The 26,338-nt window shown below is 53.1% G+C and overlaps 10 protein-coding genes across 10 annotated transcripts; 6 read left to right on the plus strand and 4 right to left on the minus strand.

The window, feature by feature from the left end:
• Positions 1 to 424: 424 nt before the first annotated feature.
• Positions 425 to 5,119, plus strand: RHO25_007017 (uncharacterized protein; the record flags this gene model as incomplete). Its single annotated transcript, XM_023597800.2, has 2 exons — positions 425 to 742; positions 872 to 5,119. 2 exons carry the CDS (start codon positions 425 to 427, stop codon positions 5,117 to 5,119), a joined length of 4,566 nt encoding a protein of 1,521 aa, XP_023451785.1.
• A 998-nt stretch (positions 5,120 to 6,117) lies between these two features.
• RHO25_007018 (uncharacterized protein) lies at positions 6,118 to 7,114 on the plus strand (the record flags this gene model as incomplete). Its single annotated transcript, XM_023597801.2, has 2 exons — positions 6,118 to 6,476; positions 6,535 to 7,114. The coding sequence occupies 2 exons, from the start codon at positions 6,118 to 6,120 to the stop codon at positions 7,112 to 7,114; spliced, it is 939 nt and encodes a 312-aa protein (XP_023451786.2).
• Positions 7,115 to 7,905: 791 nt separating this feature from the next.
• ARO2 (bifunctional chorismate synthase/riboflavin reductase [NAD(P)H] aro2) lies at positions 7,906 to 9,289 on the plus strand (the record flags this gene model as incomplete). The annotated part of the gene is made up of 2 exons (XM_023597802.2): positions 7,906 to 8,694; positions 8,756 to 9,289. The coding sequence occupies 2 exons, from the start codon at positions 7,906 to 7,908 to the stop codon at positions 9,287 to 9,289; spliced, it is 1,323 nt and encodes a 440-aa protein (XP_023451791.1).
• Positions 9,290 to 9,481: 192 nt separating this feature from the next.
• On the minus strand, positions 9,482 to 9,973 carry RHO25_007020 (uncharacterized protein; the record flags this gene model as incomplete). The annotated part of the gene is made up of 1 exon (XM_023597803.1): positions 9,482 to 9,973. One exon carries the CDS (start codon positions 9,971 to 9,973, stop codon positions 9,482 to 9,484), a length of 492 nt encoding a protein of 163 aa, XP_023451792.1.
• Positions 9,974 to 10,248: 275 nt separating this feature from the next.
• RHO25_007021 (uncharacterized protein) lies at positions 10,249 to 12,389 on the minus strand (the record flags this gene model as incomplete). Its single annotated transcript, XM_023597804.1, has 6 exons — positions 10,249 to 11,050; positions 11,102 to 11,186; positions 11,240 to 11,713; positions 11,766 to 11,789; positions 11,867 to 12,263; positions 12,318 to 12,389. The coding sequence occupies 6 exons, from the start codon at positions 12,387 to 12,389 to the stop codon at positions 10,249 to 10,251; spliced, it is 1,854 nt and encodes a 617-aa protein (XP_023451789.1).
• A 1,095-nt stretch (positions 12,390 to 13,484) lies between these two features.
• RHO25_007022 (uncharacterized protein) lies at positions 13,485 to 16,487 on the plus strand (the record flags this gene model as incomplete). The annotated part of the gene is made up of 2 exons (XM_023597805.2): positions 13,485 to 13,998; positions 14,050 to 16,487. 2 exons carry the CDS (start codon positions 13,485 to 13,487, stop codon positions 16,485 to 16,487), a joined length of 2,952 nt encoding a protein of 983 aa, XP_023451790.2.
• A 399-nt stretch (positions 16,488 to 16,886) lies between these two features.
• Positions 16,887 to 19,791, plus strand: RHO25_007023 (uncharacterized protein; the record flags this gene model as incomplete). Its single annotated transcript, XM_023597806.2, has 3 exons — positions 16,887 to 17,146; positions 17,205 to 17,298; positions 17,344 to 19,791. 3 exons carry the CDS (start codon positions 16,887 to 16,889, stop codon positions 19,789 to 19,791), a joined length of 2,802 nt encoding a protein of 933 aa, XP_023451783.1.
• Positions 19,792 to 20,638: 847 nt separating this feature from the next.
• On the plus strand, positions 20,639 to 22,346 carry RHO25_007024 (uncharacterized protein; the record flags this gene model as incomplete). The annotated part of the gene is made up of 2 exons (XM_023597807.2): positions 20,639 to 21,693; positions 21,743 to 22,346. The coding sequence occupies 2 exons, from the start codon at positions 20,639 to 20,641 to the stop codon at positions 22,344 to 22,346; spliced, it is 1,659 nt and encodes a 552-aa protein (XP_023451784.1).
• A 301-nt stretch (positions 22,347 to 22,647) lies between these two features.
• Positions 22,648 to 24,194, minus strand: RHO25_007025 (uncharacterized protein; the record flags this gene model as incomplete). The annotated part of the gene is made up of 2 exons (XM_065602876.1): positions 22,648 to 23,964; positions 24,054 to 24,194. 2 exons carry the CDS (start codon positions 24,192 to 24,194, stop codon positions 22,648 to 22,650), a joined length of 1,458 nt encoding a protein of 485 aa, XP_065458948.1.
• A 978-nt stretch (positions 24,195 to 25,172) lies between these two features.
• RHO25_007026 (uncharacterized protein) lies at positions 25,173 to 25,730 on the minus strand (the record flags this gene model as incomplete). The annotated part of the gene is made up of 1 exon (XM_023597809.2): positions 25,173 to 25,730. One exon carries the CDS (start codon positions 25,728 to 25,730, stop codon positions 25,173 to 25,175), a length of 558 nt encoding a protein of 185 aa, XP_023452276.1.
• Between the last annotated feature and the right edge of the window lie 608 nt (positions 25,731 to 26,338).

Here is a 26,338-nt window from a genome sequence, read left to right on the forward strand (position 1 = left end):
CATCACCACCACACGCGCCTGTGAAACCGGGTTCTGCGAACGTGCGACGCTTCGAGGGGGCCAACGACACGCGCGCTGGCATTCGTGAGTGGACTGCGGCCTGAGGGAGAGGGCGCGCGCGCGCGACGTCGACGGCGCCGGCGGACAGCGAGCCAGCCAGCGGACGTGCAGTGCCGTGCAGTCCTTCCAAGAGGAGTCGCGTGCCTTCGCCCTCCGCTCATCGATCGTCATTGCCTCGCTGCTGCCGCCAGTTCGCGGCTGAACGAGTGCACCTTGACGGCCATCTATCATGAGCGGAGACCGCCTGTACCACCACCTCACCACCTCTCCCTCCTCCGCTCCGCCCTTCACCGCCCGCCTTCTCATGTCGTTCCCGCCCGCCCAGTCCTCTGCCCTCCGCCGACGGTAGTGGGCCCCGACCACCATGCCCCCACCCCTGTCGCCCAATGGCACACCCTCGCACTCCAGCAGACCGTCGACCTCGCACCGCGTCAACACCAGCGTCGCCCAGGCAAGATCACATGCTACGCCCAAACAGTCGAGTGCCGGCGGGAGCGGAGTGCTACGAAGTGCCAAAGTCAGAGGCAGCTTGGACAAGGAAAATGGCGACAAGACTGCTCCCACGCGCTCCACTCGGAGGGGGAGTAGCGCTGCACATGCGCTGGCAATGCGCGACAAGCTGCCCAGCAAGGATGGGACAGCACAACGGACCGCCAAGGAGGTCGAGGGTCTGAAGGACTATGTACGTGCCACCAGCACATTGGTCAAGACGTGAGGTCGAGCAAGAGACCATGTCTCAGCCATCCGTCTTGCCTTTCGCTGCACTTCAGTTGTGCATGAACGCGATGATCAACTTACTAACATGTCGCAGCAACTGGGCCAATGCCTCGGCCGGGGCGCCTTCGGAAGTGTGTACGCCGCCCTCAACTGGTCGACTGGAGAAACGGTCGCTATCAAGCAGGTCCGCCTGTCTGATATGCCCAAGGCCGAGCTGAATGTCATCATGCAAGAAATCGATCTGCTCAAGAACCTCAATCATCCGAACATCGTCAAATACCACGGCTTTGTCAAGTCAACCGACTCTCTCTACATCATTCTGGAATACTGCGAACAGGGCAGTCTGCACAGCATTTGCAAGAATTTTGGGAAATTTCCGGAGAATCTGGTGGCTCTGTACATTTCTCAGGTGTTGCAAGGGCTTTTGTTTCTCCATGAACAGGGTGTTATTCACCGCGACATCAAGGGCGCCAACATCCTGACAACCAAAGAGGGCTTGATCAAGCTGGCCGATTTTGGTGTCGCTACAAAGCAATCGGGTCTGGCCGAAGGCAGTGTGGTAGGGACACCATATTGGATGGCTCCCGAAGTCATCGAATTGTCCGGCGCCACCACTGCGAGTGACATCTGGAGTCTTGGCTGCACTGTGATTGAGCTTCTCGATGGCAAGCCACCCTACTCCAAGTTCGCGCCTATGCCGGCCTTGTTCCGCATCGTCAACGATGATCATCCACCCCTTCCAGAAGGCGCCAGCCCGCTTGTGCGAGACTTCCTCATGCAATGCTTTCAAAAGGACCCGAACCTCCGCGTTTCTGCCAAAAAGCTGCTCAAGCACCCTTGGATTGTGTCGGCGAAGAAGGGGAACAAGGCTAAGCCGACAGAGTACACCGAAGCTGTGAAGAGTGTGCAGGAATGGAACGAGGCGTTGAAAGCCAGTCCACCCCCTGCGCAATCGAACGGGAGTAGTCGACGACCTTCCAGCAAAGTAGCTTCCAGACCTACTTCACGAAGCTCTGCCAGACCTGGCGTCGCTGGCACGAAAGTCAAGAGCGAGTCAAAACCTGCATTTCGACTTGCTTCACGGAAGTCTCAAGGACCAGAAGCCTTTCAATCATCCTCCGATGAGGCGCACAGCGACAACTGGGAAGATGACTTTGCATCGCTGACAACAGGAATTGCTGGCCTTCAACTGCCAGCACATCTCAAGCCACAGGATGCTGGCCTGTTTAGCTCTGAAAAGCTTAAACAGTACGCTCATGCTGAAAGTATTCCAGAAACGGATGGCAAAGTTGAAGACTGGGACGGTGAGTTTCAGGGCGAGCTGACTGTACGCTCGTCATTGCAGCTTGCCGACGGGGGTGCCCTTGAGACCGTGCGCCCATACTACCCGCCTCGCGCGACATCGGAAGAAATCAGGAACCAACCGCCACCGGCCCTGGCTCCGAAGCGAAGTGGAGCCAGCAGCAAGCATGAACGCAAGCCGAGCAAGGACTCGCAACCGAGAACGCAGATACTTAAACCAGCCTCAAGGACTAGTGCGATCCCCAAGCCCCGAGCAACACCGACAAAGCATATCGTGAAGCCTCATCAGCCCGCGTCCGCCAATAAGGACCGCTTTCGAGAAGAAGAGGAAGAGGATTACTCCGACCTGGTACCAAATGATGAGGATGCTTTTCTTCAGAAACTTGCAGGATTTTCGCCCAGTCGTAAATACAACCCTCGGGATCTCAACGTAAAGACCAAACTCAATGGTAGCATGCGAAGGCGAAGGACACATACCCCCACGCAGCTTGTCCACGATGCTGCCGCCATGCGACGAAATCGTTCGAGTCTCGAAATTCAGAAGTATGCCGAGGACGACGGCGATGAAGACTTTGACACCGATCTGGTATTTGACGAACAGCCAATCAGCCTTCAGGGTGCCAAAGAGTTGGGTCACATTCGTCGCTCCAGCCCAAAGTCCTCTGACAGTAGCGAAGCCAGTGGCACATTGAAACTGACGAATTCAGTGACATGGGGCGACGACGACGATGATGAGGACGAGGAAGACCCGTTCAAGGCCTTGGAAGAGGAACTTGACGAAGTTGACCTCGAATCCAACGTCGCTCGCGACAAACATGCTCGCCTTTGTGCTGTTGTCGAAAGTCTCGTTTCCGATCTGAAAGCCGGACAACCTGAGGACGTACTGGCTGAGATAGTTGACCAACTGGTAGTCATTCTGGCCGAGAGTCCTGATGTCAAGAACGTGATTGTCAGCAGCCACGGCATGCTGCCGATACTGGAGATCCTGTCGGAGACTACGAGATCGTTCATCATTCTCCGGCTTTTAAGAATCGTGAACGTCATCCTTTCCGACAACAATGAAGTTCAGGAGAACTTGTGCTTCGTGGGCGGCATTCCCATAATTTCATCATTCGCCTCCAAGAAGTACGCCACAGAGATCCGGCTGGAGGCGGCAAATTTCGTGCGAATGATGTATCAGAACACGGGTCTCACGCTTCAAATGTTCATCTCTTGCGGTGGCTTGAATGTGCTGGTGGAGTTCTTGGAAGAAGACTATGACAGCGAAGCTGGTCGCGAGCTGGTCCTCGTTGGCGTGAATGGCATTTGGTCTGTCTTCGAGCTTCAAGGACCGACACCCAAAAACGACTTTTGCCGCATTCTCTCGCGAAGTGCCGTGCTCTACCCTCTGTCACTGGTCCTCAACCGAGTGTTGGACGAGGATGATCGAGAGCTTGCGGAGATTGTAGAATCTCGAGTGGTGAACATCTTTTTGCTGTTCAGTCAAGCAGAAAATCATGTCAAAGAGCTCATTGCTGATCGCATGGTGCTGAAGCGGGTGCTGAAAGACCTACGACGAATGCGACCTGGCAACCAGGTTGTGATGCTCAAGTTCATCAAGAATCTGAGTATGCTTTCCACGACTCTGGACGCGTTGCAGAACAGCAATGCGATTGAGGTCCTCACCGACTTGCTCGGCTCGAGCATGCCGTCTCACAGCAAATCAGCGTCCAGTGCGCAACACTTCCGCGACATCTCGAATCAGATCCTAGCGACAATGTACAATCTTTGTCGACTCAGCACTGGAAGACAAGAAGACGCCGCTCTGTCAGGCATTATTCCTCTACTGCAGAAGATTGTCAAGACCGAACGTCCCCTCAAGGAGTTTGCTCTGCCAATCATCTGTGACATGGCACATTCTGGCAAGGTCGGTCGCAAAATCTTATGGCAGAACAAAGGTCTGCAGTTCTACGTGTCACTGCTGGCCGATCAATATTGGGCAGTCACAGCATTGGATGCCATATTCATATGGCTTCAAGAAGAAACTGCCAAGGTGGAGGAGCATCTCCTCGAGCCGTCGTTCAGGTTTGACGAGGCGCTCGTGCAATGCTTTAACGAAAGCAAGGCAGATGCTTTTGAAAATCTGCTTGAGCCTTTGCAGAAGCTACTCCGTCTGAGTCCTGCTATCGCTGCCAGCTTGGCGAATCGCACGCTATTTGAAAGAGCAGCAGTCAAAATGCACGCAAAGAAGGCATTGGTCAGACTCAACTTGTTGCGTGTCATACGCAGCATATGCGACGCCTGTGAAGGCCAAGGCATGATCGAGCACGGTACGATGGGAGAAGGTGGCTCTCTGTTACGGCGATACAGCCTGTTTGACTCTGTGAAGGAGCTCGCTCGCCATGACCCGGCTATCCTAGTACGCGAGATGGCAAACGACCTGGTAAAGAGCAGCGAACTCGCGGACAGTAGACCTGTGCCTACCCCTGCGAGACCTGGAACTGGATACGGTATGTCGCGTCGCAGTTCGAGTGGCATGAGTATGATGACGCCTCCCACGCCTCTTGTCTCGCAGAGTCCGTCGGGCAGCTTCGCGAACCCGCTCAGTGCAGGCCCTTCGCTGGGCAACAGGGGAAGCTACTTCGATCTAATCCCGCCCACACTCGATCGAAGGCAAAGCGCAATCAACGTTACCAGACCGATGAGCCGGGATAGCAGCACCGGCTCGTCTTCTTCGCTAGCCTCGCTCAATGCCTTGGCGTCGATGCCTATTGGGTCTTCCGCTTCAAGAAGCTCTAGTCGAGTCCCACCTCTCCATCGCGAGCGAAGCAATATCGGGAATCATCAAAGGCCTGCGAGTCGAAGCAGTCGAATGAGCTTGATGCCTGATAATGACAGGTTGCTATCACCTGGACGAGCAGGAAGTGGGGAACAACACCTTACGCCAACACACCTGCCGCCTAGCGCAGGCACGCGTACTGCTCTCGCCGCGCAGCAAAGAGCAGAGAGGAGAAGAGGAACGGGCAATGGAAGCACTGATCTTGGTGCTCGGGCACGATAGTGGATGTCTCCGCTGCCACCAAGTACGCCCGAAGAAAGTCAACGCGACTTGGACGCTCTTCAAATGAGTTGACCACTTGCAACACCCGTGAGCTCGCGATTCCGCAGCCACACAGCTTTTCGTATGTCACATATTGTTTTGAATCCAGCGTGGCGTTCCCGGACGGACGGCAAGCTTCCTGGAGAACATGCCAGGATAAGTCGTTATTGGTTGCTTGTTCGATGGGGATTACAAAAAGATTGCAAAGAATTGTACGTTAAAAGGCAACAGAACGGCCGGCCGGATATATTTTGCACGAACAGACTTGACTGAAGAATGCATGCATAGCTGGGGCGTTTTTCCTGCAAGGCCACAATAACGCCTTTTTTTTCCATTGAGTAAAATGTCAGTTGAAGGTCGATCTGCAAGTATTACTTAGTCGTAGTATATCACAATCTCAAGTGATGAGAGATGGTTGAATTGATGGGTGCTTTCCCTTTTCGTTGGACGTGCGCTCCTTCTGAAGGCGGCCAGGGAGAAGGCCGTTGCTTCGTGTGATTGCCGTTCATCGCTGCTATTTCCACTTCTACCTGATTCTGATATTTACAGCCTACTACACTTCGCCGTCGCGACAGCCTACATCACAATGCAAGCCAGAGCACCTTGGGTAATCACCACGCCTTTGTTTGTTCTGAGAAGAGGCGGCATTGCACACTGTCTTTTCTGGTGGCTGTACAAATGCATTGTTCTCGACACGAGCTAATGTGCGACTCTTTGTCCGTCATACGTTGCTCCCAGGAACTGCACAATCCGATTGTGTAAGACGCACATCCCCTTTGTCGTCTGCATCTGGTCACCATCCGTCAGAGATGTGTACATAAGCACGCCTTGCGGTTCTAATGCTCAATCTCACGAATTCAAACACAGACAGAACCAACAGAAGGATCGTTGAAGTCACAGACTACAGCGCAGAAAAGACCAGCAACAACACTTCTACTAGCCACAAACTCAACTTCAAAATGGGTGTTCACCCTCAAATTGTCGGCCAGGTGCCAGACATGAAACTCGAGGAGCTCTACCAACCAACCATGGTGAGTATTACGGTCGTGGACGGGGATGAGTCTGAGACCTTCCACATTCCCCGCGAACTGATTTGCACTCGCTCCGATTACTTCAGAGCCACCTTCAAGGGACAATTCTCCGAAAGTAAATCACTTACTACCACATTAGAGGAGACTCCGATCTGGACATTCAAGACATTTGTTGGTTGGCTCTACACCTGCCGACTTGTTTTACCTCAAACACCGACCGGTCTGCTCGGCGAGACTGGAGAAGCAAAAGACCCAACGACGTGGCCTTTCCAGACTCTGTTCGAGCTGTACGTCTTTGCAGATAGGTTCGACACACGTATGCTGCGGAGGCTGATCATCGAACAGATCATCTTCAAGATCTCCTCTGGAGACGGATACCCCGAGCTTTCTTTCCGAGATCGCTTTCCTTTACGGAAATGTTCCTCGTGCTTCGCCTCTCATTCGATTCATCTGCTATGATGCGGCCGAAAATCTCGATGAGAACGAAGCGCTCAGAGATTATCAGAAGCAGATTATCGCCGTACTTGGCGATGTTGAGATCGCATTTGATATCGCTTCTGATTATAAGGCTGCATGTGAAGCGTCGAAGCGTCGAAGTCCAGATTGCAGGGGCTCTGCTGGACTCTTCGACTTTGGGATCTCATGCGATGCACATTCCGTGCCACCTTACGCGGCGAACCACTGTTTGCAGAAGTGGTGTTTCTGGCACGAGCACGAAAAGGACGAGAATGATTCCGAGAAGACTATCTGCGCGCACAGGGTTGAGAATTTCGAGGAGAGACTCGAAGCTCAATACGAGGAGTCGGGCAGGTCTGAACTCTGGGAGGACAGGAAAGGTGCATGGCGTCGGTCTATGTTTACGCTAACTCCTTCCAGAAGCGTACGTGATTTCTTTGACTATGGATGGGTAAACCTTCCGTTCTGATAAGCACGCGTGAGGTCAACCGGTCATGAGATAGTGATTGCATAGCACGGTGTGTGTGCGCTTGATCATTGTGATGAAGGTATAGCCTTTGCGTAGTTTCGAAGAATTGGTACAATGCTAGATGGTAGTTTTCGCCTTAATTGAGTTTCCCCTTCAACGTCTCGTTTTGCCTCTGTTTGCTGTTTCCATTTACGCGTAATGTTGGAAACCACGTGAACGCTCGAAAGTCTCGGCGGTAAGTGTGTTCCGACGAATTTGTTAGCGGGGAGAGAAACATCCACAGCGATGCAAGGGTATATATGACAGAGGGCGATCTAGGTTGACAAGCAGCTGAGTGTTCTGTTGGAGGCGCAACGGCTCTAGCGCATCCATCGTGTCGCGTGAGAATTGTGCAGGCACCTGCCAAGCTTGTTCGAAGCGACGACGGAAGCTGCAGGAAGGTGAATCACGAAGCACAGGCCGCTCGAGTCCATTCACCATCCATGAACATTCACTAGCGCTAGACCGACTTTGGCCAATCATAGAGCTGCAGCCGAGACATCATTCACCACATTCTCAGGGAGTTCCACTAGCGCTAGCTGGCTCTCGACCAATCGGAGCGATCTTGCTAGATCAAGCGACTGCAAATGAAATTTTCATTGCCCGCCTCATGAAATCATCGTCCGGTCTCTCAAAAAAGTTTGGGTACGTCAATGGCAAGACGACTCATCGTGCGGGCACATTTCACGTACAAAGACCATTCCACCTAAACTACCACTTTCATTCACGAGCACCACAAGGATCCAGCGACAATGTCAACTTTTGGCGATTACTTCCGCGTGACGACTTATGGAGAGTCCCATGGCAAGTCGGTGGGGTGCATTGTCGACGGTGTCCCGCCTGGCTTGGAGCTCAGCGAGAAGGACGTTCAACCACAGATGACACGCCGAAGACCCGGACAATCCGCTCTCACTACACCTCGCGATGAGAAAGACTTGGTGGAGATTCAGAGTGGTACAGAGTTTGGCGTTACGCTGGGGACACCTATTGGCATGCGGGTCATGAACCAGGACCAAAGGCCGAAAGATTATGGAAAGGATGGAGCGACGTTCAATGGACAAGTGGCTGGTGCGAAGCCCCAGAGGCCTATGGATGATTTTCCTAGACCTTCACATGCGGATTGGACGTATCTGGAGAAGTATGGCGTGAAGGCTTCATCTGGTGGTGGGCGAAGCTCTGCGCGTGAGACCATTGGACGTGTTGCTGCTGCGGGTGTGGCAGAGAAATACTTGAAGGTCGCACATGGAGTGGAGATTGTGGCTTTCACGAATAGTGTTGGGCCTGAACATCTCTTTCCTTCGACGAGGACGCACCCTAGTCCTTCTACGAACCCGGAGTTCTTGAAGTTGATTGAGGGCGTGACGAGAGAACAGGTCGACTCTTTCTTGCCTGTACGATGTCCCAATGGAGAAGCTGCGAAGCGGATGGAGGATCTCATTGGGGAATACCGAGACAAGCACGATAGTATTGGCGGGACAGTCACATGTGTGATCCGGAATTGTCCTTCAGGGCTGGGTGAGCCGTGTTTCGATAAGTTGGAGGTAAGGTCTCCCCCTTGCATGAGTTGCGCCCTGGACCTTCGCAATTGCTAATGAGAAACAGGCCAAACTAGCACATGCGATGTTGAGCATACCAGCCACAAAGAGCTTCGAGATCGGTTCAGGACTTGGTGGTTGCGAAATGCCAGGCTCAATTCACAACGATCCTTTCGTCAAAGCTCCCGCTGTCCCTCCCTCAGCAAGCGGAGCGGCACAAAACCCAAGCTCTCGACCCAGACTGACGACGAAGACCAACAACTCTGGCGGCGTTCAAGGCGGTATCTCAAACGGCATGCCCATCTTCTTCACAGTGGGTTTCAAGCCTCCTGCTACGATCGGACAAGCACAGCAAACCACCACATATGACGAAGAAGAGGGCGTTCTCGAGGCGAAGGGGAGACATGACCCTTGCGTTATTCCTCGCGCTGTGCCGATCGTGGAGTCGATGGCTGCGCTTGTGATCATGGACGCCATATTGGCACAAAGCGCGAGGCAAAGCGCACGGAGTTTACTTCCTGTTGTGAACAACAAGTTGATTGTACCGATTTCGGAACAACAGAATAACTTGACGTCGCCTGCGAATGGACATGCGAAGTAGAATTGGGTTAGCTCTAGCTGTAGGATTATGGCAGCACACGGGCTTCTTGCTATAAGCCTCATCATACGCAGTTTGCAGGTTCGATTGCCTGACGCTTCGTTGGATGGTACGCTCTGAACCGCACGATATGCTCCAACACTCTATAGTCTAAGAAATGACTGCAACGATAATGCCAGAAGAAAACACACACAATCAAACGCTCAATGCTGGCCTCGGACTCCCTCTCATTCCCTTCGTGCGAAAACACTCCCATTTGTCATCCTTAACTCTCCTCCAATTCACTTCGTTCACCGCACCTAAGACCACATCTCCCATTCCCATAACCTCCATCTCCATCCATACAGTCGCCACACCGTTCACTTCGTCCAGATCCACATTCGAATGTGTAATCTCGAATCGTACATTTGGCATTCCTGCTGCTCGTGCTTTCCAGAGCTTGACTTGTTCTGACCAAGTCACGCCCTGAGGTTGTGTATCCATGGATCCGGTCCAGTCAGGCGTGATGCAAGATGCTAGCTCTTGGACATCTGGTCCTTGAAGAGAAAAGTCTTTCGTGTTGATGATTGTTGGAAAAGCGCATGAGAGGCGATTGAGACGTGAGGCTGTAGGTTCTCCGGGCACGTTGTCGTTCGCTTTTGGTTTAGAGGAGAGTGTCATTGTTTCCAGAGGGCCGTGAAAAGCCATGACTGGTACTGTGTGACGGACTTGAGCATACGCAAGGACCTGGATCCTTCCGAAAACTCTTCCACGGCTGAACGCTTGAAGAACTCAGCTTTTGGCGGCGGCCATTTTCGGGAAGCTGGAACCAGACCACTCATAGATGGCGGCTCTTGGCGTTTGCCGGGTGGCACTACTTGCAAGTGAGGGCAAGCTGTACGGCATATTGCATATTTTTGTCGTACACGTTGCTGTGGTGTGCTATGTATGCGACATGATCCTCGGAGAAATTAGCCTGCCTTTCACTTCGACCTCAGCTCCACTTCGCGAAGCTCTTCGCCTCCATCCCGACAAGGCTGTCTTGGTCGTCGAGGTAAAGGAAGTTCCTGCAAAGGGATGTTGACATAGGGTGGTGCTGGTCGGAAATTGCCTTTCCTATCCTTTCTGGTGTCTCGCTCCGTGGATCGTCGTTGAACTTCCGGCACGAAATAATGCGAGCATAATGCACCCAGAATCATGCATATCGCGAACGACAGCAAGAGCCAGCGAATAGCCGATGAGTTGGGTTTGCCAATTGAGGGGACGTGCAGAATGACGATTTGTACAAGCACGGCGCCGATCTTGCCGATTGCTGCAGCGATGCCGTAGAATGTGCAGCGATATCTTGTTGGAAAGACTTCAGCCGGTATCTGGGCTCTTGTCAGCTTGAATTCGATTTTGAGGTGCAGCGGACTTACGATGAATGTCAGAGTATTGGGGCCGAAGCTGAACAGGAAGGAAATGATCACCCAGAACATAATCAGGACAACATGTAATCCGCCTTGATGAAACAGTGACTTGAAGCTGGCGAACGCTGCCAGTAATACGACAGCAAGCAGGCAGAAGGTAATAGTCAGCATGTGCTTCCGATTGAAGCGGTTGATCGTGGCGATAATCAGGAAGGACCCGAGGAGTGACGCGATCGAGACAGTGTAGATGGCTCGAAGCATGTTGCTTTCGAGCACAGTGCCGACCAAGGTGTCTGCGATGGTACCGTTAGAGTAAGTTCCGTTTATGATCTCCACACCATCTATCGTTGCGTTGACAATTCCGGAAGTCTCCAGCCTGCAAGAAGTCAGGTATGAACATCGACATGGCAACATACTGCTAACTTACCAATACGGCACTCCAGGTGGAAAGGTCAGATCTTGCGAGGTCCAGAGTTTAGCAAGAGTAGATGGATTATTGAAGCCGAGTCCATCTGTGAATCCCTGGTCAGATAAGAGTGCGTAAAGGTAGGCCTGCTTGACTCACAGAATGCAAAGTCCAGAAGGAGCCAACACATGGAGGTGCCAAAAAGATCGATCCAATGTCCTTGATGATATAAGAAGTCCCATATTTCACTGAATTTGAACTGGTTGATAGGCGATTCTTCTCCCAGGCTACGAACATCAGCAGACGACACAGAAGCGTCTGAGGATCGTAACGCGCCGATTCCGTCGTTTGGTGCGATGTTCTTGCGCACTTCGTAGGTGAAGCGGCCACTTTCTGGCATAAATAGTCGAAATCCAAGGGCCAGAAGCGTGGGAAAAGCACCGATGCCGACGACATATCGCCAGAGTTTGTCGATCTCGACTTTCGAGCTGCCGAAAGCACGCAGGGCTGTCAAGCCTGCTCCATAGGCACAGAGCTGGCCAAGGGGCTGCATCAGGAACACGGCTGCGATCATACGGCCTCTGGACTCGGTCGAGGACCATTCGGCAGCAATGCAGGCACTGAGTGGGTATTCTGAAGCGGCGTAAGCCCAGAAACGCCAATGAGAATGAGCGTATCAACTCACCTGCACCGATTCCGAGACCCATGACTGGAAGTTGTTGATCACAGGTAAGCATATGAACAGCACGAATTTGCGGTGCATTGTTCAACGATCGCTAGACTTACTGGTTCGCCAAAAGATGATCCAAGCATCAATATCCCAAGTGTGGTTACCATTGTCGTCGGTGAAGCCATTTGAGCATTGCAATAGTCCGACAGTGCTGATAATGACAATGATCAGTTCGATGCCATAGAGCGACCGCCGTCCATATTTGTCTGCGAAGTAGCCGAAAACGAATTGGCCAACAGCGGAAGCTGAGAGCGTGGTCAGGTTGAAGGCAAGGGCTTTATCATGTTTCGTGCCATCCCAGTAGACATAAGCCAGAGCTGGGAGGATGACATTCGAGGCAAACAAGTTGTAGGAATCAGTGAAGAAGCCAGACGCTGCGACAATGTAGACCAGCCAGTTGAAACCCGAATCGTCGACGTTCTGGAGGAAGTTCTTGCGCGCTCTTGCGGAATTCTAGTTGGGAGTTAGTATGTCGCGCCAGATGCTGTATTCTGGAGTGCAACTTGCGGTTCCGAAGCCGGCTCCCAGGGCTTCGGGATCTTTGTCGGGCCAGAAGAACGAGCTCCCAGTGTTGCCCATCGTGTATTCACGCCGTGTCGGTGTACTTTCCTCGCATGGCTGTACGATTACCGCGTTCGGGCCTGCTCATGGAGGACAATCTCTTGGACATGGAGAAGTCACACTGCGCAGCCAGAGTAGATTTGTGGCGCCGTGGACCAGCCCATGCACTCGGCTCCGACCATGCTCGAGCTGGTGTGTCTCGGCGGAAGTGCTGCGGGAAGTCGAGACTCTCTTTCCAGTCACATCAGTTGGTGTGCTCACCGGACATCGGGAGCGAAAGGATCGCAAATGTACGCCACCAGATATCTCGAGCCCGTCGTGATGGCAGACGCTCGCACGTGGGAGCTGTTCTTGATGTGGCTGTACTACTTCTCACGAGGTGCGGCCTCAAAGGCTGCCAATCCGCCAAACACCGACGCCACGCGCTTCTCAACGATGCTGTGGATGCTCCTCGGTTAGCTGCGCGTAAGTTGGGCCCGTGTCGCGTGAGCGAAACTCATGTCGCCTCGCTATCGCCATGACACGTCTGTTCTGCTCTGCTTCTGGGCTGTTCTCTTGCACCTTTCTGCAATCGTCGGGTCTTGGAGTCACGAGGCCGCCTTGACGCCACTTCGTCCTTGAGCATGTCAGCACCTCTGGACGCTGGCGGGCATCACCTGGAGACAACACCGCTCTCTCTTCCCCTCGCGCCGAGACTGATCTGACAACCTTCCTGAGCCGCTGTCGGAAGCTTTCATGTAATAGTCTATGGACCCTCGAGCCGTGAGCGTCGGCAGCCATCACCATGCTCGCCGCCAGGACTCACACAACTCTCATCGCCACTCACGTGCCGAGACCCAGCATGTCTCTTTCAGAGGCCAAGTTGCCATCGAGATGGAGCGACACGATACGGTGTACGCCAACCAGCTAATAGCCACATCCCGCGAGTGTGCCTGGCAAGACGATTCAGGAACCACCGTGCTACGCCACGTTTTCAAAGAGTCCATGAACAGGTATCACCCTTGGAGGCATGTAGGACAGCATAGTCCCCGTACCGTGGCGTTCGATCACAGTGAGATGCTAGGTTGTGAGGCTCATTGCTGCATTTCGACTCATCAGCCTCACCTCAAGACTATGCCGACCTACGTCTTCTCGGAACCAGACGATTACGCATCATTCCAGAGCCTCTTACGAGGGACGCAATTCTTGCGCGACTACGATACCTTATCGATCAAATGCAAAGCAACCGAGGCGCAGGCCAGCAAGAACCATTGTGTTAAATCGTGGCAGTCATTTGAAGACCCTTCGCAGCGAGGCTTGAGCATCCCGCTCACAGTCAGATCACAGAAAGGCTTCAAGCTGAAGCATGTTGAGGTGTCTATTCGCTGGCTCAACTGGGAGAAGCAAGATGCCAAAGCCGTCAAGCTTGACTTTCGGCAAAACAAGAAGCGGAGTTCGGTCACTGGGTCTGCCAATTTCACCGCTCCCCGTCGCTCGACTCTGGGATTCTCGCGAGGATACTCCTGGAGCAAACAGACGTCCACTGCTCAGCCTGCATTTCAGAGTCAAGAACGAGATGACGGGCTCGCTCCCTCTGAGATCGCACAGAGGTGGCAATCATTCGTGATCGAGTTCTCAGACAAGAAGAGTGAGCATGACTCAACCTCGATTGCCGTCAATCAATTCTGACATTCTACAGCACGAGATGAATTCTGCAACGATCATTGCAATTTTCCGCGAGCTGGTGGTCTCGATGCTAGACCCAGTTCGCTGCTCTCATCTGCTTCCAGCATGGAGCCTGAACTCAGTGAGCTGTCTCTGCCATCGCCTGCAATTTCTGTGCCCTCCTTTACATTCAGTGGACATACGCCAAGCACTATGGCACAACTTCCGACTCCTCAAATCAGCGCGTACTCGCCAAAAAGCAAAGCTTGGAACAGCGAAATGCTGCCACTGCTTCCCAGCCCCGTGGCGCACGATTATCTGCGCGTCGGTGGGCCAAAATCGATTCCCCGCGTGATCAGCACTTCATTGAACTCTCCTAATCCTGCCGCACTATTCCACAGGAAGCTGTCGAGGACGGACGAGTTCCGCATCTTGCGGATAGCGAGAGGACGAGGAACTTCGCTCTGCTGTTTCCTGGATCACCACACCTTAGCTTCCCCGCCCAAGTACGAAGCAATGTCATACTGTTGGGGTGTAGAAAAGGCTTCGAGAACGATCACGAGCGGTGATCTGGAAGGCTTTCCGATATCTGAGCATTTGTGGCGAGCTCTGAACAGGCTGCGAATGCCCCATCAGGACCGACTGATATGGATCGATGCACTATGCATTAATCAGCTCGATGTCGATGAGCGCAACCAGCAGATTGCTCTGATGCGGAGAATTTATTCTACGGCACTCAGGACTGTCATATGGATCGGAGATCTGCAGCCAGAACGACCCACGTGCTCGCGCGGCTTTGCCGATGAGGGCGACGCTGATCTGACGCTGTGTGTTCATCCTGGACTTGCAGAGATCGAGCATGAGAATGCCGTCGAGGACTTGCGCCTGGATTTACAGCATCTGCAAAAGCACAGCGACACAGATGAAGGTGCTGATGTATGGTGGCGAAGGCTATGGTGTGCACAGGAGGTTCATTTCTCGAAACGCCCGCCTTCTGTCTACATCGGCCCTCATGCCGTCAAGTGGGCGCATTTCTGCTCGCTGTTTGATAGTGCCAGCCATGCGCTCGCTCCATTTCTCAGCCTTCAGCACACTGTCCCGGACTCTTTCAGTCAATTGGTGTTGATGACTGGTGCTCTGCACTGTTCAGATCCCAGGGACCGTGTGTTTGCACTGCTCGGGATGGCGCATCGTGCCGCACAAGCTCTCAAGCCCGACTACCGCAAAAGCATCATCAGCATCATCGAAGATGCCTGCCTCTATCTGATCCAGGAATCTGGCACTGTCGATGTGCTGCTGGACGAACGCATCACTCGATCAATCTATGGCAGGGAAGAGCTGCATGACGTTATCCCATCATGGATCCCAGATCTAACTTGTCTACTTGGCATGGGAACTATACTCGACGGTCACAAGAACAACGCAGGACTGCTTCACGATCAGCCGCCACAAATTCCCATTGTTGGACTGTCAGAAGCCCAGCCACCACTTTTCTCCGTCGATGCAGAGTACGATTTGCCGAGAACGTTAAGTTGTCGCGGCGTTTATTTCGACACCATCGAGAGGCGAACAACAGTTGCTGATATCCCTCTGTACGAGCAGTCTCCCGATGGATCACTGATATACAATTCTCTAAAAGAACGAGGTCATATTATTGACGAAATACTGAACAAATTGAAGTACGACTTCGGCGAGCACAAACGGCAGAGCAAGCACGGACTGGATGTCAACCCAAGCGTTGGACGTCTCATGTTGGACTACCTTCTCGAGGGCCGACGAAGCTATGTCGAAGATCTAGAACGCAGGACCAAGCCACCAGAGCGGGACGTGGTGACTTCCTACGAGCGCCAAGAAGACGATGATCTCGCGTATTTGCAACACGAAAGCAGGCATCGTGATGTCAGAAGAGACGTCGAGTACGTCCGAGAGCGCTGGAGGTTGAAGATCTTGCGCGCAGAGGCGAATGAGCGCTTCGTGCCAGAACGTATCGCGCCAGCACTTGCCAGTGGAAACGTCAAAATTGAGCAAGATTTTCTTGTTGCCCGTGATCTCGGCAACCTGTTCGCATATGCTCGGCGAACGAAAAACAGATATTACCTGAACACTGCCAACTCCGAAGCGCCGATGCGACGAGACGTGTTGAATTGTGCTAGCATCGCGGAGGTGAAACGGCTACGCACGCAGTATGATTCTCAGGCGCAGGATTTAGAGCTTCATCAGTACAACGCCAAGTGTCGCGAGCGGGACTTTTTCAAGACGAAGATGGGATTTTTGGGCTTGGGTCCTTCTTGTTTACAGGAAGGCGATGAGGTTGTAATTCTTTTGGGTGCGAGTCGGCCATTTATCCTTAGGAAGGATCTGGTGTCGGGATCACATTACACTTTTGTAGGAGAGGCGGTTGTGCCTAGTATTATGTCGGGAAAGTGGACGAGGTTGGAGAAGGAGTCGTGGACAGATTTTAGAATCAAGTGAAGACTTGTCGTCGTGAAGAAATGATCGAATTCTGGCGATTATTGATAATTGTCATGGTCCTGTTTTGGTCCAAATGGAGGCCATGTGAAGTCATGAACTGCAGCGCGACTGGCCGAGATCGCGATTGCCAAGTCGCGTGCAGCAGCTTCCATCATTGCGGCGCGTCCTCCTGTTTCGTCCCTGCTACAGTGATGCATCTCGTTCATGCCTTCGATACGTCAAGCAGCTGTGAAGGACTGACGACGACGATGACGATGTTGCCGTGAAGAGATGCGATGCAGATAGTCTATCACTGACGCCGTCTCGGAGCTTGATCGCGCATCCCTGCTCCGCATCTTGACGTCGACGCACGCGACCATCACCACCACCAGCACCCATCCTCCCGCCAGGACCGAGGACATGAGCTCGCCGCAATGGCTCACTCAAGTCGTGCCGGCACGTCTGTCCTTCCTGGCCATCTACAATCCCTCCCTCGGCCTTACCGATGACACCTTCAAGGACCAGGCCCTCTTCTACTTCTCGCGCAGGGCCCACGACGCACGACTCGCAGTGAAGAAGAATGGGCGCAGCGACGCTGCTGGCGGCGATGCCATTCGCGAGGAAGAGAATGAGAAGCTGCGGCAGATTGGTTTGGCACAAGGCATGATCGATTTTGCACGGTACGTGGGGATGGTATTCGGACACACATGGCGCAGGAGTGACTGAATGGACAGATAGGAGCTTCTCGGATAGGGAAGCTGTGGATTCCATCGATACGGAGAAGTCACGCATCGTCCTGCACGAGTTGGAGGCGGGGTGGTGGGTGCTGGCGGTAGGTCACATCTGGAGCAGATCCGACACACGCTGATCAGGACAGTCCATCGATCTCACGAGATTGCCTGGAGTGCCTTCAGCTACCTCCGATACGGCGAAGAAGGGCTCTGCAAAGGCCGAGCCGAAAGTGAACGTCGAGTACTCGGCCCGGGAGGTCAGTCCACCAGCGTTACTCATTCAGCAGCTCATTCAAGCGCACCATATCTTCTCCCTGCACCATGGTCCTTCTCTCGCCCAGCTCTTCGTTCGCATGCAACGCGAGAAGTTCTGCAACGCGTTGGACCGATTCTGGACTCGCTTCTGCCGCACATGGGACGTCTTACTCCACGGCAGTCCTGCGACCGACATCTTCACAGGAATCAAGCTCTCCAGTGGAGGCGAGCTTGGAATGGGCGTGGGCGAGGAAGAGTGGGGCAGTGGTGAGCGGGACGTGCTCGAAGACCTTGTGCGGCGGACTGAGGGACTGGTTGACGTGGTCGCCGCTCGGTTTGGTGAGCCCGCCCCAGCCAAGGAAGCTGCTGCCGTTAGCGAGTCAGAATCATTGCCTTGGTTGGGTGGCGGTAATTATCCTGTTGCATCCGATGGCATAATTTTTGGTGGCATTGGAGCCATCACGAAACCTTCGCTCAGAAATGTGTCTCTCTGGATGCGGCAGATCTATACCTATGGCGATTATGCCTACGGAGTCCGCGACAACCCACTCCGCGAACGAAGAAGACGCAGGAAGCGGCAAACTCTTGTTCCAGATCTAGGCTCTGATTTCGTCGACCAGTCGGATCCGAAGACAAACATCCCAAATGTACCAATCAGTACTTCGGCGAAGGACTTCGGGACGGGAAAGGCGAGACGGATACCAGAATCGCCTCCTGCAGTAGATGGGACTGAAGACCCATCCGCCGAGGACGATGCAGCTAGTGCAATGGGGCGGCCAGGCATTCCCCCACCCATTGTCAGCGCAGCCGAGACTTCGCTCACGCGGGCTACGAGAGAAGCCCAGACTACGACGACTGAAGCTTCCTCGAACGATGAGACCACTCTCGGTGTGCCTGATCAATACATGAAGTATCTCACTTTCGGCATTAGTACACTGGTGAAATCCAATCAGAAGCGACCTGAGCCGCCGAAGAGGACGTCGACATCAAGTTCGAAGACATTGACTCAGCAGCGGCACGCAGCTTCTAGCATGTCCAAGCAGAAAGAGAACCTGGAAACCGGTGACAGCGGGCTGACACACGTCGATCCTCTACCTGACGGCGAAACGCTTCGGACGAAAATTGATATTCAGAGGCGGCTTGAGGAGAAAGGGCACTTTGTAATCGGCTTGCGAGGAGACCTCGACGACGTTCCAGATGAAGGCGATGCGCCTATCGAGGATTTTGAGGACGAAGAGTCTGGCGGGTTGCGCAATGTCTTACGGTCTGTCCATGTACAGCTATCATCAAAGGCATTGGAAGACGAAGACCAGACTTCGTTACAGCGCAAGTTGTCTGATGCTGGCTTATCTTCCGAGGCTGAGGGATGGGACGACTTCAAACGCCATCGAGTCCTGGTCTACGTTCATCGCCCGTTCATGTACTGCTTTCTCTTCCAGCATCGGACGCCCTCGCTGGCGGTGGCCAGCTTCTACAGGGACTTGCATCGAAACCTGCTTCCCATACACAAGCCTCTATTGTCTTCAACGAGCTACACGAAAGTGGCGCAACGTATTGACGATGCGCAAGCGGCAACATCAGACACAGCTAGCATCACGAGTGGACAGTCGAGCAACGGCCAAGCTGCACAACCAGCGCCCATCTATGACCTACTCTACGACCCTGCGCTTCTTACGATACATACGAGTATCCCTAATATTGCTGAGCCCGGCACTCCTGCAGCCGAAGGGATACTATCTAGCAAGAAAAACACACCTGCGCCGACATGGAACAGAATCGAGGCCTTGAATGTACACAGCCAAGTCCTCAACACTCTTTCCAGCGTCAAGCGCAACCCTCAGGAATACGAGCGCACCAGCAAAACCAGTCGCGGGTGGTGGGTGGTGTGGATGAAACTTCCGCCATCCGCAAATGTTGTCAATGAGGCCGAGCCAGAGGCAGAAGTGCAATCCGATGCTGGTATACCCTCTCCAAAAGATGCTAAACCAGCAGATGAGTCCTCCTTTGTCCCGCCAGCGTTACCGAAGGAGGACTCTGGCGGAACTCTGCTTCCTCCGTCAACAAAACATCCATCGACAGTCTCACACAAAAAGCCTCCGTCGATGAATCGGATCGCGTTTCTCGTTCGCAAAGCATCGGATACCACTGCTCCGGTGAAATCTTCGACGAGTAGCCGCGCTGCGAGTAGCATGTGGAGCGCGCTAACTCTTCGACCTACTTCGACATCCGATGAGAATACCGGCGGTGCGGGTGCTGGTTGGGGACCTTCGGCTCTCGCTGGAGGGATTGGATTTGACCCTAGAAAGTACGTAGAGGGCCTGCTGAGTTTGAACAGATGAGCGTTGTCGCTCGCGAGGGTAAAGTTTGAAACACCTGCAACACGCGCATGGCCTGTTGCGGGAAATCGCTAGCAGAGAACTATCCGGACGACAGAACGGACATACGACGGCAAGGGACAGACTGCTCCACGTTATCGATGTCGGTTTTCGATATCAGCATCCTGTCGAAACGCAGCTTATGGTCCGCGTCATCCGTGATGTGGCTCATATGCTTGCGCACTTATATCACCTACCGGATCCGAATACGGCGCGCTAGAGCAGATTTGCGGACGATGCCAGAGCATGGATTTGGTCTGTGGCAGATGCATATCCCATCTTGCACTGCGAAGTTGCGAACAGCGTGCAGCGACAAATAGCCTTTTGCCTGACATAAGCGCAGTCGTATCATTGACCCTAGAAGACCGTTGCATCTACAACCTGCTTTCGTTTCATCTCGTCCGCCGCACGAATTCGTCCGTCACTATTTCGAGGCCAAGCGCTTTCCCCTCCTACAACAAGCCTTGGACATCGTGCCACACCTCGGACATACTTCACGATGAGCTGACTAAGGCTTTGTAGCACACGATACAAGAATCCAAATTGAAAGAGCGTTCAAACGACTGCATCGGTGAGTACGTGATGTTAGCTTTCAAGGGTCATATGACTGAAACCTCGATCTGTTAAGCTCAGGATCCGTGAGTCAAAAGTTGATGACGGCGACAAGGAATTTACCTCTCTCAGGAGATGAGTGGTTCATGAAGGATCGGAAGGATCACCTAGCTGAGCTTGCTTCGCGAAAGTCGGAAGTAACATACATAACACCACCACACGCCGAGGCAGCAACTTCTTCTCGCAACCCGAACACAACATGTCGATTTACGAAAGTAAAGGTTTCGCAGTCCTTTATGCTAGCGTTCCGCCGGCTTTGCTAGCCATTGCGCTGCAGTTTGTGGATTTCACAAGCCTGGGCCTACGTGGAAAGGCGATTTTCTTGCTGCCTGTTATACTTTACTTGTATGCAGCGTATAAGATTGGAAAAGCTATACTCGGAAATCTGAATAATCCACTGCGACAGTTGCCGACTCCTTCTGGAGACAGCTTCTTGCTCGGCCATGCGAGAGCTACGTGGGAGGAGCCGAGAGGAAACTGTTTCCTCAGATGGATCGACGAAGTCCCGAATGAGGGACTGATATATTACGCTGGGTTCTTCCGAGCTACTCCGCATGTCATAGTCACGAGTCCCGACGCGATTCGAGAAGTTCTGGTCACGAGAGCGTACGATTATGTCAAGCCGGATATTGGACGGAAGTTTTTGGAGCAGACTACTGGACGTGGGTTAATTGTTGTTGAAGGAGATGAGCATAAAATGCAAAGGAAAAGTGTCGCGCCTGCATTTTCTGGGAAACATGTGAGAGATTTGGTGCCGGTGTTCTGGAAGAAGGCGAAGGAACTTGCGGATGTTCTGGCGAGTCAATTGGATGTTGTGAGTGAGGGTGACGATGAACGGAATACGGGAGTGGTGGAGTTGAATATGTGGGCTTCGAGGGCGACGATTGATATTATTTGTGCTGCGACTTTGGGGAGGGAGTTTGATTCGTTGAGAAATTCGGATAATGAGTTGGCGTTGCAGTATGGAAGGGTTTTTGGGGAAGCTGGGGCGCAGATTTGGATTATTTTTGACCTTTTGGGGGCTCCGCCGCCGTTGCAGCTTGCGAGATGGATGCCGTTTTTTACGAAGTTTCGGAATGCGGCGGAGGGGAGGTACCAGTTGAGGCCGTTGTGTAGAAAGTTGGTGGAGCAAAAGAGGCAGGATATTGAGAGTGGTAAGGACTCGCAGGTTGATATTTTGTCTGTGTTGATGCAGTCTGGGGAGTTCAAGGATGATGGACTGGTGGATCAGTTGTTGACGTTTCTTGCTGCTGGGTGAGTCCTCCTTTGCTTGAAGAGATCTTTGATCTGACTATGTGCACAGGCACGAGACTACATCTTCTGCATTTGCATTCACTTGCTGGCTGCTTGCAAAGCACCCAGAAATTCAAAAGCGACTACGAGACGAGCTCAAAGCCCATTTCACGGGAGTCGAAAATATCTCCATGACTGCAACCGATCTCGACAATCTGCCATATCTTGATGCTGTTATCAGCGAGCAACTACGCCTATACCCTTCAGCACCAATCTCGCCCCGCTGGTCGGTCCGCGAGACGAGTATCCTGGGGCACCACATACCAAAAGATCAATTTGTCCTCCTCTGTCCATGGGCGACCAATCGTAGCAAGAAACTCTGGGGCGAAGACGCTCAAGAATTCAGACCTGAACGGTGGTTGACGAAAGAGGGCTCGGAGAACGTGAAGGATGCGGACCCAATGCGTTTCTTGACATTCTTCTACGGACCGCGGAGTTGTCCAGGCCAGGCCTTTTCTCGATTAGAGCAGAAGTGTTTGGTCGCGGCGTTGATCATGCGGTTCCAGATCGAGATGGCGGATGAAGAAGAGGAGATCTCGCCTCGTGGCTTCATCACGGTCAAGCCGATGGGCAACAATGGCTTGCAATTGAAACTGCGAGAGTTGTCGCAGTAGGTGGTCTTTTTGCTCCAGTCTCGCCATTGACGGCCTTGAGAGCGTAAATGGCGGGCAAGATACTTGACTCCACTCCAAGACTCTGGTGGTTCGGACGTACAAAGGGTCAAGAGGCGCATAAGGTGTGAAATCTCACTCATATCTACGAAACAAAATAACTCACAGAGATACATTGATCGGCAGCGAGTGTCGTGCGTAAGGAACAGATTAATGTTGGAGACGTTGAAACCTTTCCTGAGCTTCTCAAATCCACGCAATGCTTACAAAGGCTTGCGTTACCATCTTCCGTGATTCACCAATCTCAGTCTCTCTGTGCAGCCTGGTGCCGTCGACGCTTCTCCTCCTTCTTCTCAGCTCTTTGAGCCCTTTTGGATGCTTTCGACCCCTGATGCTCCTCAAAGTCAACTTTCACATAGCCCTTGCCGCTGAAAGATGGAGGCTTCGTTGCTTCTGCCTCGGGATCGCTCGCAGGAAGCGACGAGGCGATTTCAGTGCGTCCTGCCGGGCTGTCTGCCTCCGTCCGTAGCAATGACTGCAGTTCCCCAATTGCGTCTTCCGCCATATGTTCGCTATCACTTGCTGGGGTGCTCGAGTGTTGTTCAGCTTGCTCCGCCTGACCTGCTGGCTTGTCGTCCACATGTGCAGACTCAAGCGTCTCGGCGGGCTCCATTTCTTCTGGCTCGCGATCGTTTGCAATTGTAGGTTGTTGCATAACTGTGACGGCAGACTGATTATCCAGAGATGCAGATCCCAGCTCGCCGATGCGGTCTTCCTCCTCTTGCCTTAAGTCGTCGGCAGACCCTGGCTCGCTTTCCTCAGCACATTCTGCGTGGCTGGCCGTCTCATCTTCCAATGGAGCGCGCTCCGAAGTTGGAGTGTCGTTTCGATCACCTGCATTTCTTTGGGCTCGTTTCTGCTGATTGCGCATCGCCATGCTCTCACCAAGTGTGGGATATTGCATCTGCCAGTCTCTGTCCTTTGAAGGAGTTTTGATATCGGTCATCGAGCTGGCATTTCCCGGAGTCTGCCAAGCAGGTTTGGGATTCAACTTTGGGGCGTCAATTTGTGGACCAGTTGAGGGAATGGGTGGTGTGGTTGCCGGCTGTGCGGTGTCATTCAGTGTATCTTTGGGTGCATAATTGTGTGCAACTTGTGCCGAAGCAGGTGATATGGCTGCCACAGGTGCGGCATCATTCTTGCTTTCAGTTGCGATAGCGGGCGATGTGGATGCTGCCTCTGCACCATCACTCTGTATGGCATTTGCAAGAGCAGGCTGTGATGCCGCCGGTGTATCATCTCTCTCGACATCATCCACCGGGATGGATGATGCATCTGTCGCCTGCGCAGTTGTCCTCTTAGTATCAGGTACGGTAGTGGGCGACGTAGCTGCGACCGCCTGTGGCGGAGCTTCTGGCAATGGTGCATGTATGAGATCGATCCGCCATCCCCGGGAGCCCCTCCAAAGCTCGGGAATGCCTCCGACCAAATACGTCAAGTTCACGTCGGGCGCAGCGGCAATATAGTATCGGCGGCCTTCCTGGAAGTAGTATAGGTCGTATCGACACCCATTCCGTTCAAGCGCTTCCGCTATTTCTGCTCCCAATCTTGTGCGGTGTCCCTAAATTCGGCCATATCTTGGAAGAGTCAACTATAATCATCAGCTAAGACTCGAAGGCTGTGAGTAAATCCGCAGCGCTTTCCTCATACCGTGAGCAGCCAACAATGATAGTACGATTGGGAGCGGAGCTCTTCCGAGAAGCTTTCTAGACGAGCCGGTGGCCCTCCCCATACAGTTCGTTGACAATCGCAATGAGCGTTCAAAAAGGAGTCTCCCCAGTTTCGACACATGTTCGCTTCTGTTGTATAGCGATAGACGATAGCGATATCGTGCGGTGTCGAACCCTTGACTTGTGAAATTTGGCGCGTTCGGGAGCGCAAAAGACTGTGACACTCAGCGCGTCGCGGAGTGGAGCAAGAGGGAAGTGCAGGTAGGAGCCAAGCGTTGCCGAGCGACCCCCTCGTGGCTGCATTGTGTTCGCAAACGAGGACTTTGAACGGAGCAGTCACTACAGTCCCATCGATCGACTGCTTCCTGGTCACAGTATTGGCTGCCAGGCAGGTCCGATGATGCAGTATTGTTCGACTGTGAATGGTTCAACCAATAGTATTGTAGATTCGCCTCGTGGAGACCACCGCGCATCATGCACGAAGTATAGCAACAGTGGCCATCACCATTCACAATGGGGTTGAGTAGCCATGGACAGCATAAAAGAGCCAACGCCGGACAGCTCTTTCCTTCCAGTTTCAATAACATCACGAAGCGACCACCACCCAAGCATCACTTCCCCAAGCTCAGCCTCGCGCCAACTAGCAACAACCCAATCCAACCATGTCTCAAGGAGGAAGATACCACTGCTTCTATCGCCACCTCGGCTGCAACCGGTCTGTCCCGAAAAAGAATGAAGCTTGTGGTCCTTGCATGGTAAGTTGTGCTTGAGATTTGGATCTTGCAGATACTGACTTCATTGTACCAAGGCGATGGGCCGAAAACAGCCGAGAACAGGAACACAGCCACAACCATGATTCTCTTCCCTGATGGGCTCCTCGTTGTAGTCAGGAAATGATGCTACTGTCGCTACCGAATGGAGAGCAATGGCTGTGTTTCGTCTATCAGATAGGGTGTATTGAGAAGTGTTCATAGCCAGAAAATCGCTTCGACGCGCGTCCTGCCCATGAGCTCGGTATTTGCGTCTATAATGGCGCTCAGCGATGTTGTGGGTGGATCCGTCGTTCGTGGTCAGGTATCCAGCAACTCTGTCGCGATGCTCACAACTTCGACGGCACATCAACTCCAGCTTTCACCATCACCGCGGCTTTGTCATGCTTCCCCACACTGATAACCGCGCCATTATCTGCTCGCTTGATGATGCCTCTATGTAGCGATAGTGTCTTGCCAGTCGACAGCACTTCCACCTCGCACAACAGATCTGTCCCTTCAGGTGCCGGCCTCAGGTAAGTGCACTCCAGTGTCCTACTGACCCCACCATTCAACCAAAACCCTTTGATGCCAATCGCTTGCATTGCGAAACTGGTCAACATGTCGTAGATAGTAGCCTGGGCGCCGCCGTGAAGATTTCCCGAGATATTGCAGTAATATCGGGTCGCCTTGAAGCTGAAGACGGCCTTGCATGTTGTATCGCTCTGCTTGGTGAATGAAACTAATTTGACATCTTCTTCTGTAAATTGGCTGAGGAAACGAGGGTCCTCCGGGCATCTAATGGCCAGGATGGCGTTGATTCTTTCCTCTGGGCTCCTGTTTTCGAAGCCAGGAGCTGTTACGACGGCTCGATAGTAGTCCTCGAAGGACTTTCCCGGTGGTACCATGGTGGATCTGGAATCGTGTCGCAGTCTCTGGATCGCTGAGTGCACTGTCACTGCATCTACACGTGGCTCTATGTCTATATCTGGTGCGCGTCAGGAAGGCGTGTCGAAGGAGACGTGAAGTGTCCACAGCCTCGGGTCAGCAGCAGCCGCGGTAAGAGCGAGGCTTGGCGAGCGCGGTCAAACGTTCTGCCGCGCCGCTCTCGTCTACTTTCACCACACCACTTTGTCAGACATGCAGCGTGGGATTATTGACAAGCGCGTTCCAGATGACCTTTTGGATGCACCAGCACACCGGAACGAGACCAGGATTGTACAGCGGCCGATCAGCGATGTCGACATGACCGCGCATTACCGCAACGGGCCGCCCACGTGCAAGTGCATGCGCTTCTCGCGGTGTGCGTGATGAAATGGACGCGCCTCCGATGGCGGGCGCCTTTCTACTAACTAGTGACTTGGTGCTGCACGCGCGGGTGGGAGTGGGTCGCTGGCCGATGACTGCACGCACCCGATGACCGATTCGACTTCACTTCCCGTCATGCCTCTCTCCTCCTCCATCCTCTCTGACATTCTCTGTCACTTCCTTTCGTTGCGGGGTCTCGTCTTTACGC

The sequence above is a fragment of the Cercospora beticola genome, chromosome 4 (genome assembly GCF_033473495.1).
Source record: "Cercospora beticola chromosome 4, complete sequence".
In the NCBI taxonomy this organism is placed as follows: domain Eukaryota; kingdom Fungi; phylum Ascomycota; class Dothideomycetes; order Mycosphaerellales; family Mycosphaerellaceae; genus Cercospora; species Cercospora beticola.